The following is a 13,029-nucleotide window of genomic DNA, read 5'->3' on the forward strand; positions in this document are numbered from 1 at the left end:
GGTAATCAAGCTAGATATGATGAAAGCTTATGATAGAGTAGAATGGTTCTTTCTATTGCTAAGTCATAAAGAAAATTGGTTTTAGTGAAAGGATAATTGATATGGTGTATAGGTTGATAGTAAACAACTGGTACTCAAATCTTGTTGAATGGTCAGCCTAAAGAATTTTTCAATTCATCCAGAGGACTGAAACAGCTACTCTGCTCTTCTAGCAGCTGAGGTTCTATCTAGAGCACTAAACTCTATACCGATGAAAAAAAGAGTTTAAATGGTTTGGCATGCCAAGAGGAAGCCCAGTAATAAATCACGTGGCCTTTGCAGATAATGTGATGATTTTGTGCAAAGTAGAGGCAAGTAATATGAAAATAGTGGCTGACACACTGAAAAAGTACGAAGGAACATCATGCTAGAAGATCAACAAGGAAAAAAGTGCTATCGACAAGCATCATAATGCATCAGGAAGGGATGTGATATTAGCAGAAGTAGCAAGGGGCATACTAAGGAAAGACTTTCCCTTTACCCACATAAGGGGTCCTATTTTCTACAGGAAAAAGCAAAAGAGTTACTACAATCAGATGATCAAAAGAATCAGCTCCAAACTACATGCATGGAAAGGAAAGTCATTATCTTATGGCGGGAGGGCAATTCTGATTAAACATGTGCTTCAAAGTATTCCTATACATTGCTTGTCAATTATGAACCCTCACTCAAAATGTGTTGAACCAAATTCATCAGTTGATGACATAATTTCTTTGGAGTAGCTATATTTGATGAAAAGGTAGACATTGGATTAAGTGGAGGAATTTATGCTTACCAGAGGAAGAAGGAAGATTAGGTTTCAGATCAATCAAAGATATATCCATGGCATTGTTTCGTAAACTGTGCTGGAATTTCAGAACCTAAAACTTCATTTGGAGTGAGTACATGAAAAACAAAGTCCATTGTAATTTGGTAATATGGAAAATGAGAAGGGGAGGATCACAGGTATGGAAGAAAATCTAGCAAACTAGACTTGGTAGAGCATCAAATCTGGTGGAACATTAAAAAATGATCCTCTATAGTGTGGCGTGGCATGATAACTGGCCTGGGTTGGAAGATTTGTATACTTACAAGGGGATGAAGCAACTAAGAATGGAGAATGGGACTTAGTGATACTGGGTGGAATATTTACTGTTGAGGTAGTGGAACATATGGTGCAAAATGTTAAGCCACCCAATCAAGAGAGTGAGTGTGACAGACCATATTGGATGCTGAGTATAGAAGGGGTGTTCACTGCCAAATAAGATAGTATAAGTGGATATGGATCAAACGGTTACCTGTCACGATTATATTTTCATGTGGATTATATTTTCATGTGGAGGCTCTGGAAATTTAAAATTTCAATGGCTGACAAATTGAGGAGATTGGGAATAAACCTCTAGATGTTTGGTGCTGAAATCCAAATCAAGAGACATTAGCATATGTGTTCTTAAGATCATTTATTGCTAACATGAGATGGTCCTACTTTTGCCCATTTGCAAGATTGAATATTGAAGGCCTTAGTCTAAGAGTGTTGATCATGCTATGGTGGGGAACTGTAGTGAAGAAAGATCTTAAACCATACTATAAGACTCTTCCAAGCATTATAGTATGGGAAATGTGGAAGAATAGAAACATTAGCCAATACGAAGGGAAGAGGTTGATTGTTTTGAGGATTATTATAATGTCGTCAGAAACATACATATGCTACTCAGAATGAGAAAACCTTCTAGGGACTTGACGAGGAATGCTAAAGGAGCTAGATGAATTCAAACCTAAGGTGGAGGTCATCAAAGAATTATGGGAGTTTTCCTAGAAGGATGGATCAATTACAACACTGATGGAGCATCCAAAGGAAATTTGATGGTATGTTCTTATGCTTTTTTTGCCTAAGAGATGTTAATGGTGATCTACTATATGCAACTTGGACTACTTCAGATAACACTACTAACACAGTGACAGAAGCAACATGTACCCTAGAAGCCAGTAAACATTGCAAGCTGACACAACATAACATCATAGTACAAACAAATTCATTATTCCTTTATAAAGTTCTAGATGGCGAGTGGGCATGTCCATGGAGCATTACCAACATGATTGCAGATATAAATCTCATTTTTGCAGAAAAGCAAACAAAATTTTAGCATATCATAAGGGAGGGCAATCAACTTGCAGATTACCTAGCAATCATGCATATGCTACTCAGAATGAGAAAACCTTCCAGAAAATTGACCAGGAATGCTAAAGGAGCGAAATGAATTCAAACCTAGGGTGAAAGTCATAAAAGAATTATGGGAGTTTCCATGGATCAATTACAATACTGATGGAGCATCTAGAGGAATTTTGGGGGTATGTTCTTATGCTTTTTTTGCCTAAGAGATGCTAATGGTGATCTACAATATGCAAAGGGGACTACTTCAGATAACGCTACTAACACAGTGACAGAAGCAACATCTACCCTAGAAGCTAGTAAACATTGCAAGATGACACAACATAACAACATAATAGTACAAACAAATTCATTACTCCTTTGTAAAGTTCTAGATGGTGAGTGGGCATGTCCATGGAGTATTACCAACATGATTGCAGATATAAATCTCATTTCTGCAAAAAAGAAAACAAAATTTTAGCATATCATAAGGGAGGGCAATCAACTTGCAGACCTAGCAAATCTAGCAATAGATAAAGGGAACTACATTTTTGTGTGTTTTAACGATATGGAAACAATAGGAAAGAAGATCATCAACAATGACAACCTAAAGTGCCCATACTTAAGAGTATCACCTATTAATGGATAATGGGGTAGTGAAGGCTAAAACACAAGGTTTTTCACTTGACCAATATTTATATATCCACAAAGGGTTCAAAAAAAGTGAAATGCTATATAGCCTACACTACTTCAGCTATCAAAAAGGACTCGGCGAAATGGGAAGGTTTTAGGGTCGATTTAGTAATGATAAACTTGGAGGTTGATTTGCTCACTATGGGGTGGATGTGTCGAGCTTCCCATGCACTCAACATCGAATCCGCCTGCAAAGGGAGATTGGTCAGAACTATACCACAGAAATGCAAAGGGAGGAGTATTGAAGCTTACCCAGTATCACAAGTCTCATTCCGCTGATGGGAACTTTCAGCAAAATATGTAAAGCATATCCACCCACCGAAGAACACAGCTAAGAAGGAAACAATAGCCAGTGAAAGAAATCGAAAAAGGCGGCAAACTGGAGAGAAGAATACTTACTCTTGAAAGCTGATTTTTAAGCAAATCGAGCTCCCAAAGGAAGAGTATTGATGATCCAAAGCAGTAGGAGGAGAAACCAAATGCAGCGGCAACATTGCTCAGGTGTGGAGGTGTGGAGGGGCAGGGAAAATGTTAGGTTGAAAGTGAGAATAGGAAACCCTCTTTTTTGGGTATATGTAATAAAATGAAAGCGGGTTGGACTTGCTTCTGGGTGGCTGAGTGGGGCTTTAGGATTATTTTAAATTTGTTGTGTTTGTTTTATTGCATCTTGTTTTGTTTTTGGGCTGCTTGGCCTACATGTTTGTACTTTTATTTGATTAGGTAATAAAAGCCCAAAATTTGATCGAAAAAAATTATCTTAAGCTAGTTATAAACTGGAAAATCGAACCAAATTGACAAGAACCAAATCGATTGTTATTTTTTTATTTGGTTTGGTTTTAGAAATTTAAAAATTGACTAAATTGGTTTGATTTTGGTTTTAATCAAAAATCGATCCAAATTGAACCATGAACACTCCTTGATGTGACATATGGTAGAGTTAATGACAGGTTGGAGGTTTGGAGATAAGACTTTTAGAGTCTAAAGGGTTCAAGTTGAGCATGACTAAGACGGAATAAAGGGAGTGCAAGTTCACTGACGTTATTCACATGACAGACGTGGAAGTGAGGACCAATATGCAAGTTGTCTGCAACAGAGGAAGTTCAAGTATTTGGGTGAATAAATCAAGGGAATGAGGTGATTGACGAGGATGTTACACATCGTATTGGAGTGGGGTGGATGAAAAGAGGAGGATGTTACATCATATTGGAGTGGGGTAGATGAAATGAGGGCTCACATCTGATGTGGTGTGTGATAAAATGTGCTCTCAAGCCTTAAAAGTAAGTTATGTAAAATGGTGGTCAGACCAACTGTTGTATGTAACGGAGTGTTGGCCGGTCAAGAACTTGTACGTTCAGACGATGAAAACAAAGCAGAAATAACGATGTTGAGATGGATGTGTGGGCATATTAGGAGAGATAGAATTATGAACAAAGATATTTGAGATAAGGTGGAAATGACCTTTGTGGTGGACAAGATGAATGAGGTGAAATTGAGATGGTTTGGGCATGTAAAGAGGAGATGCAAGCATGCCACCATGAGGTGTGAGGGGTTGACTATGGTATAGTAGATTGGAGGAGGGGTAGAGGTAAGCTGAAGAAGTATTTGGGAGAGGTGATTAGACAAAACATGACGCACCTGGAATTTACCGAGGGCTTGACCCTAGCCAGGAGGATTTTGAGGCCGTATTGTTTTTTAAACTCTTCTATCTTATTCTTCAGTTTTAGTGCCTTGTGGATTTCAGTTATTATATTGTTTTTTGTTGCTACTGTTTTCTTCATTGTTTTTAGTATGGATTTTCACTACTATATTTGCTTTACCTACTTGCTTTTTGATATGCTTTACTTGGGCTGAGGGTGTGCCAGAATCAGCCTCTCCGCCCCCCCCCCCTTTTTTTTTTGCCCTATTAATGGATCTGTTTTGACCCAAAATTATGATTGCAGAATTTGGCAAATCCAACTGCTTTGCTTTTGAGTTCTGTCTCTATGCTTCGTCATCTGGAGCTTCATGATAAAGCTGATCGCATTCAGGATGCCATCCTAAAAACAATTGCGGAGGGAAAGTATCGAACAGGTGACCTTGGAGGTACCGCATCAACAACTGAGTTCACGAATTCCATCTGCGATCATCTTTGAACTAGTTGGTCCATGTGTATATTATATTTTGCAATGGGTTCAACTAAGGGGATGTTTCTTTCAAAGATGCAATTGAAATTATTTTATTGCTTTTGGCGACCTAACTACATTTCGTTGGGTTTTATAGAAGTTCGCATAATGATATCAGAATTCATTCTCAAAGGACATGGAATAGCATCAACCAGTAATGGGTGGCTTCCATGTTAATTTGCAAGGAATAAGAGTTTCATTCTATAGTGTTCTTGTTGGTTCAATTCATGATAGTCTTGCTTATATCATTATAGTATTTCAATTTTCTTTTCCTCAAGTATCTACAGAGCAATGGCAGATCTTTGTTGGTATTCTTATATTGTAGGAGTTATGTTGAACTTGGTGGGTTTTCAGGACTTCCAGTGGATTGTTTGATAAATTCGGTGTCATGCTAAAATTTAATGCTCATTTTGATCATTTACTGTGGACTACTAAAATCTTTGATGTCTTTCTGTTTGAGATAACTATATTTCTGGGTGATTGTTGTCAATTGCTCATGGAAATTGTAAACACAAGTGAACTTTCAATTAGTTAAACCTTGTTATTTTTTCTGGAACATCATTGTTGAGGAACATCCATAGGCAACCCCTTAAGCTAGTCTAGTTTCGGCGTACGCTCCAATGTTAATAAACGTATGCCTATTAAATACAAAATGACCACAACTCCAAAAAGTATGCCGCGTAGAACTAACACCTGGGGGTAGAGCAAAATGATGAGTAAAATCATATATGTGGCATATGGACTCACATAATTATTAAACAATAAATTTTGAATTTAAAAAAAAAGGGAAAAGGACATGGGATGTCCATTTAAAAAAAAAAAAATGATCCATAATTGAAAAGGTGGACATAATGTAGTTAGTCGGTTAAAGTAATTTTCTTTTTAGCCATTTGGTCCAATTGGGAACATACAGTCTCTATTCTCAATTGATACATTTTCATACCACATTGATATATTTTTATACTATATTGATACACTTTTAAAAAAGAGAAAGAAAATTCTATGCAGGCACATGCAATCCCTATATTCAATTGATACTCTTTTATAACACATTAATCCACTTTTATACTACATTGATACACTTTCAATATTCATATACTCAATTGATGCTCTCTTATATTAGATTGATACATTTTTAGAATGTGTATAAAAACTACATAGAGTCGTATAAAATATGTATCTAAATAATAATTATAGTTAAAAATTGTATAGAATGTGTATAAAAATGTTATAAAAAATATGTATATAATTAGAAATTGTATCATTATTATATATCTTTAACAATTGTATTATATTAAAGTATATGGTATTATATAAATAAGTAGAACTAAACAAAACCAAGAGTGTTATTTTAATAATGTTGGTGAGTGCAAAATAATTTGAAAAAAAAAAAACAATTACTCAATTGTTTAAAAGGAATAAAAAAGAGTAGAATCTTTAAAAAAAAAAAGAAAGGAAAAAGGAGCCAAAAAAAGCATGGTCATTAAAGATGAAAAGTGACGGAAAGGGCCGAATTGTGTTGTGCCGAAAGTTAGCCATCGCTTAATGGCTATTTACTGAGTATTTAATTATGGGTGTTATTTTTGTGATATTATTTTAGTTTTAGGTGCTATTTTTGTCCTTTCCCCTTAAAAAAGCTATTGAATATATTTAGCTAATGAGCGCAGGTTGGACGAAAACTTTCTGTTTTTGGAGAAAGTGCAACCAGCGGCCGCATGTGGTCATTTGGGGCCGTAATTGGAGTCCGAAGGTGGGCGTCATTTCAAAAAGTTGCACCTTTTCATGAATCATTGCTTTCTATTTGAAACAACACTTTTTGGTTATAAATATCTGATTTTTTTCACAGGTTTTAGTACGAAAATTTTGAAGTAAAAACACTGTTTTTCTTTAAAAAATTCAAGTATGATATACACATCGTTGAGTGAGTTCGTGATTCGGCAAATTTGAGGTACAACTATTTGTTGAAGTGGATTATTTTATTCTGTGAAGGTATATTTCATTAACCTCGCATACTTGAGGGGAAATTACATGGTATAACCTAAGGCTGTCAAGTGGGTCGGGCCGGGCCAACCTGGAACCGGCCCGTAAAAAATAATCGAGTTGTGGGCCGGGCTGGGTTGGGGTTAAGTGGGCCGGGTCGGGCTCAATAGTAAAACTTATAAAAACAACCCTAACCCAGCCCACTTAACCCAACCCGATTAAAAAATCGGTTAAATCCGGTTAAAAAAACGATCAAACCCAGTCAAAATATTTTTTAAAAAAAATTCAATATACATTATATATAACCACCTATATACATTGTAAATACGTTAAAAAATATATATATACACTATATATATATAGTATATACTACATTAGAATTTAAAAAATATATACACAATTACACATATATACGCATCATTCAATATATATATATATATACATTGAATGGTGCGTATACATGTGTATATGTTTTATAAAGTAGTATACATGTGTATATATATATATAGTTATATATAGTTATATATAGTTATATACTAATTTATAAAACATATACACATGTATACGTTAAATATACAATCTATAAAAGATATATACACATATATACGCACCATTCAATGTATATGTATTACTTTAAATAAAATATACTACAATATATATACATTACAATATATATATAGAGAGAGAGTTATATACTAATTTATTAAATATATACACATGTTTACGTTAAATATACACATCTATAGAAGATATATACACATGTATACGCACCATTCAATGTATATGTACTTCTTTAAATAAAATATATTATAATATATATACATTACAATATATATATATATATATATATATATATATATATAGTTATATACTAATTTTGTAAAACATATACACATGTATACGTGAAATATACACGTCCATAGAAGATATATACATATACATACGCACCATTCAATATATATGTACTACTTTAAATAAGATATACTACAATATATATACATTACAATATATACTACAATATATATACAATACAATATATATACATTTCAATATATATATATTGTGTGAAAAATGATTTGGAGGTGTAGGGTATTTATAGATTTTTTTTGGGATTAAAAAATTATTTTAAAAGTATTTTTTTTTTAATTAATGGTCCAAACTAGCCATTTGAACCCAAAAACGTCTGTATAGCCATTGGGCCAACGACTAGTTTGACCCAAAATCCAAAATTAAAAAAATTAAAAAAATATTAATTCAAACCGAGTTAATCGGGCCCAAATAAAAAAATCGGCGTAGAATTCGATACCCTAAAACTCTTGGGCTTAACGGGCTGGGTCAAACCGAGCTGGTTTCTTTAGGTGCGTGACCCGGCTCACTTGATACTCTTACTATAACCTCTAGTGGATGACTTTTGATTTTTGACCTTTATATAAAAAGTTTTAAAAATTAGCCTTCTTTTCTTTTGTAAGTATCTTACAAGTACAATTTTACCTTTCAAATATATTTTTTAAATATTATGATGAAAATATATTGAAACTTTTAAATTTTAACTTAAATATAATTTATTAAAAATATTTAGAAATGCATGGACAAACGCTAGCTTAGTTTAGCCATGACTAGCACCAACTCCGCTAAGGACCATTTCAAGTTCAAAGAAGCATTATTTCTCTTTCCGTTTACACTTTTTCTTTTTTATTAAACTTTCTTTCTCATAATAGTATCTTTTTACATCAACAATTTGCAATCCGAAGGATTGAAGACAATGGCTTTTCAGATTGCGAGAAGATTCCTTGGAGGCGGCGGTAATTCAGTTGCACCGTCTATTAGGTATTTGGGTCGGACCTTCACTTCCGCAGCTTCCGAATCCAACTTGATCCGCGCTACTCTTTTCCCCGGCGATGGTATTGGCCCTGAGATCGCTGAGTCCGTCAAGCAGGTCCGCTTCTTCTCCTTTCTTCCTTTATTGCTTCTGATTTCTCTTGATTTCGATGGAAATATTGCGTTCTTTTGTTGTTTCCCTAGACTAGATATATATAATTAGATGCGGATTAATATTCCCACTGCTTGCTTGCAGCATCCACCCTTTTTTGCCTCTATTTTCTTGTAACAAATTTGCACATGGAATATTAGATAGTACTTGGTAGGTTGAACCTCTGGTTTGGCCACTGTCTCTCCCTGTTGCACTCGCGAAATGCTCCCTTTTCATAATTCTTGTCCAATGTTGAAATAGAATTTTGGCCAAAGCAAAACGTTGTAGCGTCATCATTTGTCCTTTTTGATAAGAGTGATAACCAAAAGGCTGTCTTGAGAATTGAGATAATGCAGTAACCTTTCTTCATAAGGGTTGGACATTTCCTCTTGTCGCGTGTTGTAAGTTTTTCTTAATTTCATGGTAAGACCCACTTGTGGGACTACACTAGGTATGTTGTTTTTGTGCTTTTCTGAGGGTCCTTCCAAAACAGCCTCTCTAGCTTCACAAGGTAGGGGCAAGGCTGTGTACACACTACCCCTACAGACCCCAATAGCATGTTTTTGTTGTGCTTATATTGATACTCGTACTAAATCATAATTGCAATAGAGTAAATGCACTCTTTGGTACCACTACTATAGCTTCTCTTTTTTGTTTTGGATGAAAGGACATGCTACTTCCCTTGTTGATTATGTTTCAAATTTTCTTATCATCAAGTCAAATCATTTAGTATTGAAAAGGACAAGTAAATATCCTGTCCTTATTAATTTTACCAAGATGTGGGAGTGTGGCAAAGAGTTCTTCTGCTAATCCTGCCCGGAGGTTCACGGGCATTATGGTTGGTTATATTTTGCTATTTTGCTTGGCATTTTTCTTCTTGACTGTCCACAATAATGAAAGTTGATGTGTAATCCTTTTGCATTTTTTGGATGCTAAATGAATAAAAGCTTCCTTGATTTTAAAAAAAGTAAATAATGGAAGCTAATGGTGGATGTGCTTCCCTCAGAGACGGACCCAGGATTTAAATTTTAAGGGTTCAACCTTTGAGGTTTTTAGCATTGTCCCAATTGTACTAAAAAATCATGGGTTCGTGTATACTATTTGTTGCATTTTTCGTGAAGCTTTAAACACAAGTTTATGCTCTGCATCGGAAGCACCGGGTTCAAATGAACCCGGTATCGATACTCTATATCTGCCTCGGAGCGAGGCTTTCTATTACTTAAAATGTTGGGTTATAAATTGCTAAATTTTATTGAATAGTACAGATATTCAAGGTTGCTAAGGTACCAATTGAATGGGAAGAACACTATGTGGGGAAAGAGATAGACCCTAGAACCAACAGTTTTCTAACATGGGAAAGTCTTGAATCAGTGAGACGGAATAAGGTTGGTTTGAAAGGGCCAATGGCCACTCCTATCGGAAAAGGTCATCGTTCCTTGAATCTTACATTGAGGAAGGAGTTAAATCTATATGCCAATGTTAGACCTTGCTACAGCCTACCTGGATACAAGACTCGCTACGATGATGTGAATCTCATCACTATTAGAGAAAACACTGAAGGAGAGTACAGTGGTCTTGAACATCAGGTAAGTATCTCTCTATATTATTTAACAGAAAATAGCTTATTTCTTGAGATCTTCAAATTCATATGCATTTGGTATCCAGGTAGTAAGGGGTGTGGTTGAGAGTCTCAAGATCATCACCCGTCAAGCAAGTTTAAGGGTTGCAGAGTACGCATTTCACTATGCCAAGACCCACGGAAGAGAGAGTGTGTCTGCAATTCACAAAGCCAACATCATGCAAAAGACAGATGGTCTTTTTCTTAAGGTCTATCCTTATGTCAGGTGTTTCGTTATAGTTATATGTTTTATGAACTAGCACTATGGTGTTGACTTTCTTTCTTTCTATCCAGTGTTGCCGAGAGGTTGCGGAGAAGTACCCTGAGATAAAGTATGAGGAAGTTGTCATTGACAATTGCTGTATGATGGTATGATCAAAGATCAATCACTTCATTGTGACACCAGTCTTATAGATCTTCATCTTAATGAACAACCATGAATAAGTTCAAGAATGTTTTAACAGTATTGGACCGAGCCTTATTTTCTATCGGAAACAACCTCTCTACTTCTTCGGAGGTAGCGGTATGGACTGCGTACATTTTACCCTCCCCAGACCTCACTTTGTGGGAATACACTGGGTTTGTTGTTGTTGTTGTTGTTGGACCGAGCCTCATTTTAAGTTTCATAAATACTATTTAGAAAATTGTGGTTCAAATAACGTACTTCCTTTTCATGCATGCAGCTTGTGAAAAATCCAGCACTTTTTGATGTTCTGGTGATGCCTAACCTTTATGGAGACATAATCAGTGATCTTTGTGCTGGTTTAATTGGTGGTTTGGGCTTAACTCCTAGGCATGCCTTTTTTTCTTTAAACCTATCTGATTTCCCTTGTGAGTTCATTTTGTCTCGTTATTCCTAATGATGTTTCTCCTACAGTTGCAATATTGGCGAGGGAGGTATTGCTCTTGCTGAGGCCGTGCATGGTTCAGCACCTGATATTGCCGGAAAGGTTTGTATTTAAATAGGATATCATGTCCCAATGCTTCTATAATCAGAATCTCATTTAATCATCAACTATTACAACATTCAATCAATTATTAGGTGGGTATCTTCTTGTATCGCTCCCTAAATAGAGGTCAACTTTTTGTGTCATTTCATAACTTTGATGTTAAAATAAATAGTGATTCAACGATTTTTAAACACTGATATTTCACTCCATTCAATTTTTATATATATACAACTCCATTCAACTTGGGCACACTTACATGTATTTATATGTGCATATATGTACAGACACACACACACATGTTTGTTGTATGTATATGTTTTGTATTTCCTATCTTTTTCTGAAAAAGTAACTTTAACATTTCCTAGTTATAATATTTATAGCTGTAGTTACTATTATTTACTTTTTTGATGTAGTTTTGCACTCACATCGGGTAGGCTAAATCAGCTTGCAGTCTATTAATGTGAACTATAGGAGGAGTATTTTCCATTTAATTTGTCATGATGCCCTTCAATCCTATTAGTAATAAATAATTAATGCGCAATAATACATATTGGTGATTAGTTTACGTTGATATCAGACTTTGCTACTGATGAGAACAAACACACTATAAAATGAGTTCGTACTGCGTCAACTTCAGTATGGAAAAATATCGTCTCCACAGGGATTAGGTCAAACAATTTTCAAAAAGTTCTTGGCTTAATGCTATTTAGGAGAATAAACATTTAGATTGAGATGGTTATGAACCAAAAGTAACTGACTTAACATGTAAATTAGTAAAATTGATCAGGAAAACTGAGAGTTTAGATACAACAGTTAATTATCAATTGAAGTAAGGGTAGTTTACAAGACATTTATGACAATTATTGGTATTACTGGTAATTGATCTCTTATTTTTGTTATGATGAGAATCATAATATGATCTCAAAAAAGCTTAATCTCATATCTTAGCTACAATTTGAGTTCTGCTACTATGTTAAGAGTCAATGCGATAGGTATATATGTCTAAAGCATTGTTTGGACACGCAACACATAATTATGAAGTGTTAGTCTATTGGTGTTATTGTTGAGGCATTTTTATGGATGGTTGTCCATGAATCTTCACATATTCTATTAATACTATTATTACAAAAATTCAAATATATAGAAATAGATCAACTATTGTTGAGATCTCTGTCAACTGGCACTATAGACATTCTTCTGCATCTCACTGTAACTACTGAATTTAATAACGTTTTGGGCTCTTCACTTCTTAACCATAGCTTAAATCATGCTTGGCTGCTGTCTACCATAGGATTCCAAAAGCAATTCTAGTTGTCATGCACCATCCTAATGTCTTAAAAGAATTTTCTTTGGTTAAACATCTTGAGAGGTGTTACTGAAGCATGTCATCAGATTGTACGATTTCTTGAGTTGGTCAATCTTCCGATTAAAAATTGCTGGATGTGTTTTGAGCCGCAAATATGGATTTATTTGCGCGTCTCTATTTGCCT

The 13,029-nt window shown here is 35.0% G+C and overlaps 1 protein-coding gene across 1 annotated transcript; it reads left to right on the top strand.

Moving 5' to 3' along the window:
* Nucleotides 1–8,588: 8,588 nt before the first annotated feature.
* LOC107859969 (3-isopropylmalate dehydrogenase, chloroplastic) lies at nt 8,589–11,618 on the top strand. The gene is made up of 6 exons (XM_047404380.1): nt 8,589–8,938; nt 10,237–10,557; nt 10,637–10,798; nt 10,884–10,958; nt 11,273–11,382; nt 11,467–11,618. Exons 1-6 carry the CDS (start codon nt 8,765–8,767, stop codon nt 11,549–11,551), a joined length of 927 nt encoding a protein of 308 aa, XP_047260336.1. The 5' UTR covers nt 8,589–8,764; the 3' UTR covers nt 11,552–11,618.
* Nucleotides 11,619–13,029: the final 1,411 nt, after the last annotated feature.

Source organism: Capsicum annuum, unplaced genomic scaffold, assembly GCF_002878395.1.
Source record: "Capsicum annuum cultivar UCD-10X-F1 unplaced genomic scaffold, UCD10Xv1.1 ctg58013, whole genome shotgun sequence".
In the NCBI taxonomy this organism is placed as follows: domain Eukaryota; kingdom Viridiplantae; phylum Streptophyta; class Magnoliopsida; order Solanales; family Solanaceae; genus Capsicum; species Capsicum annuum.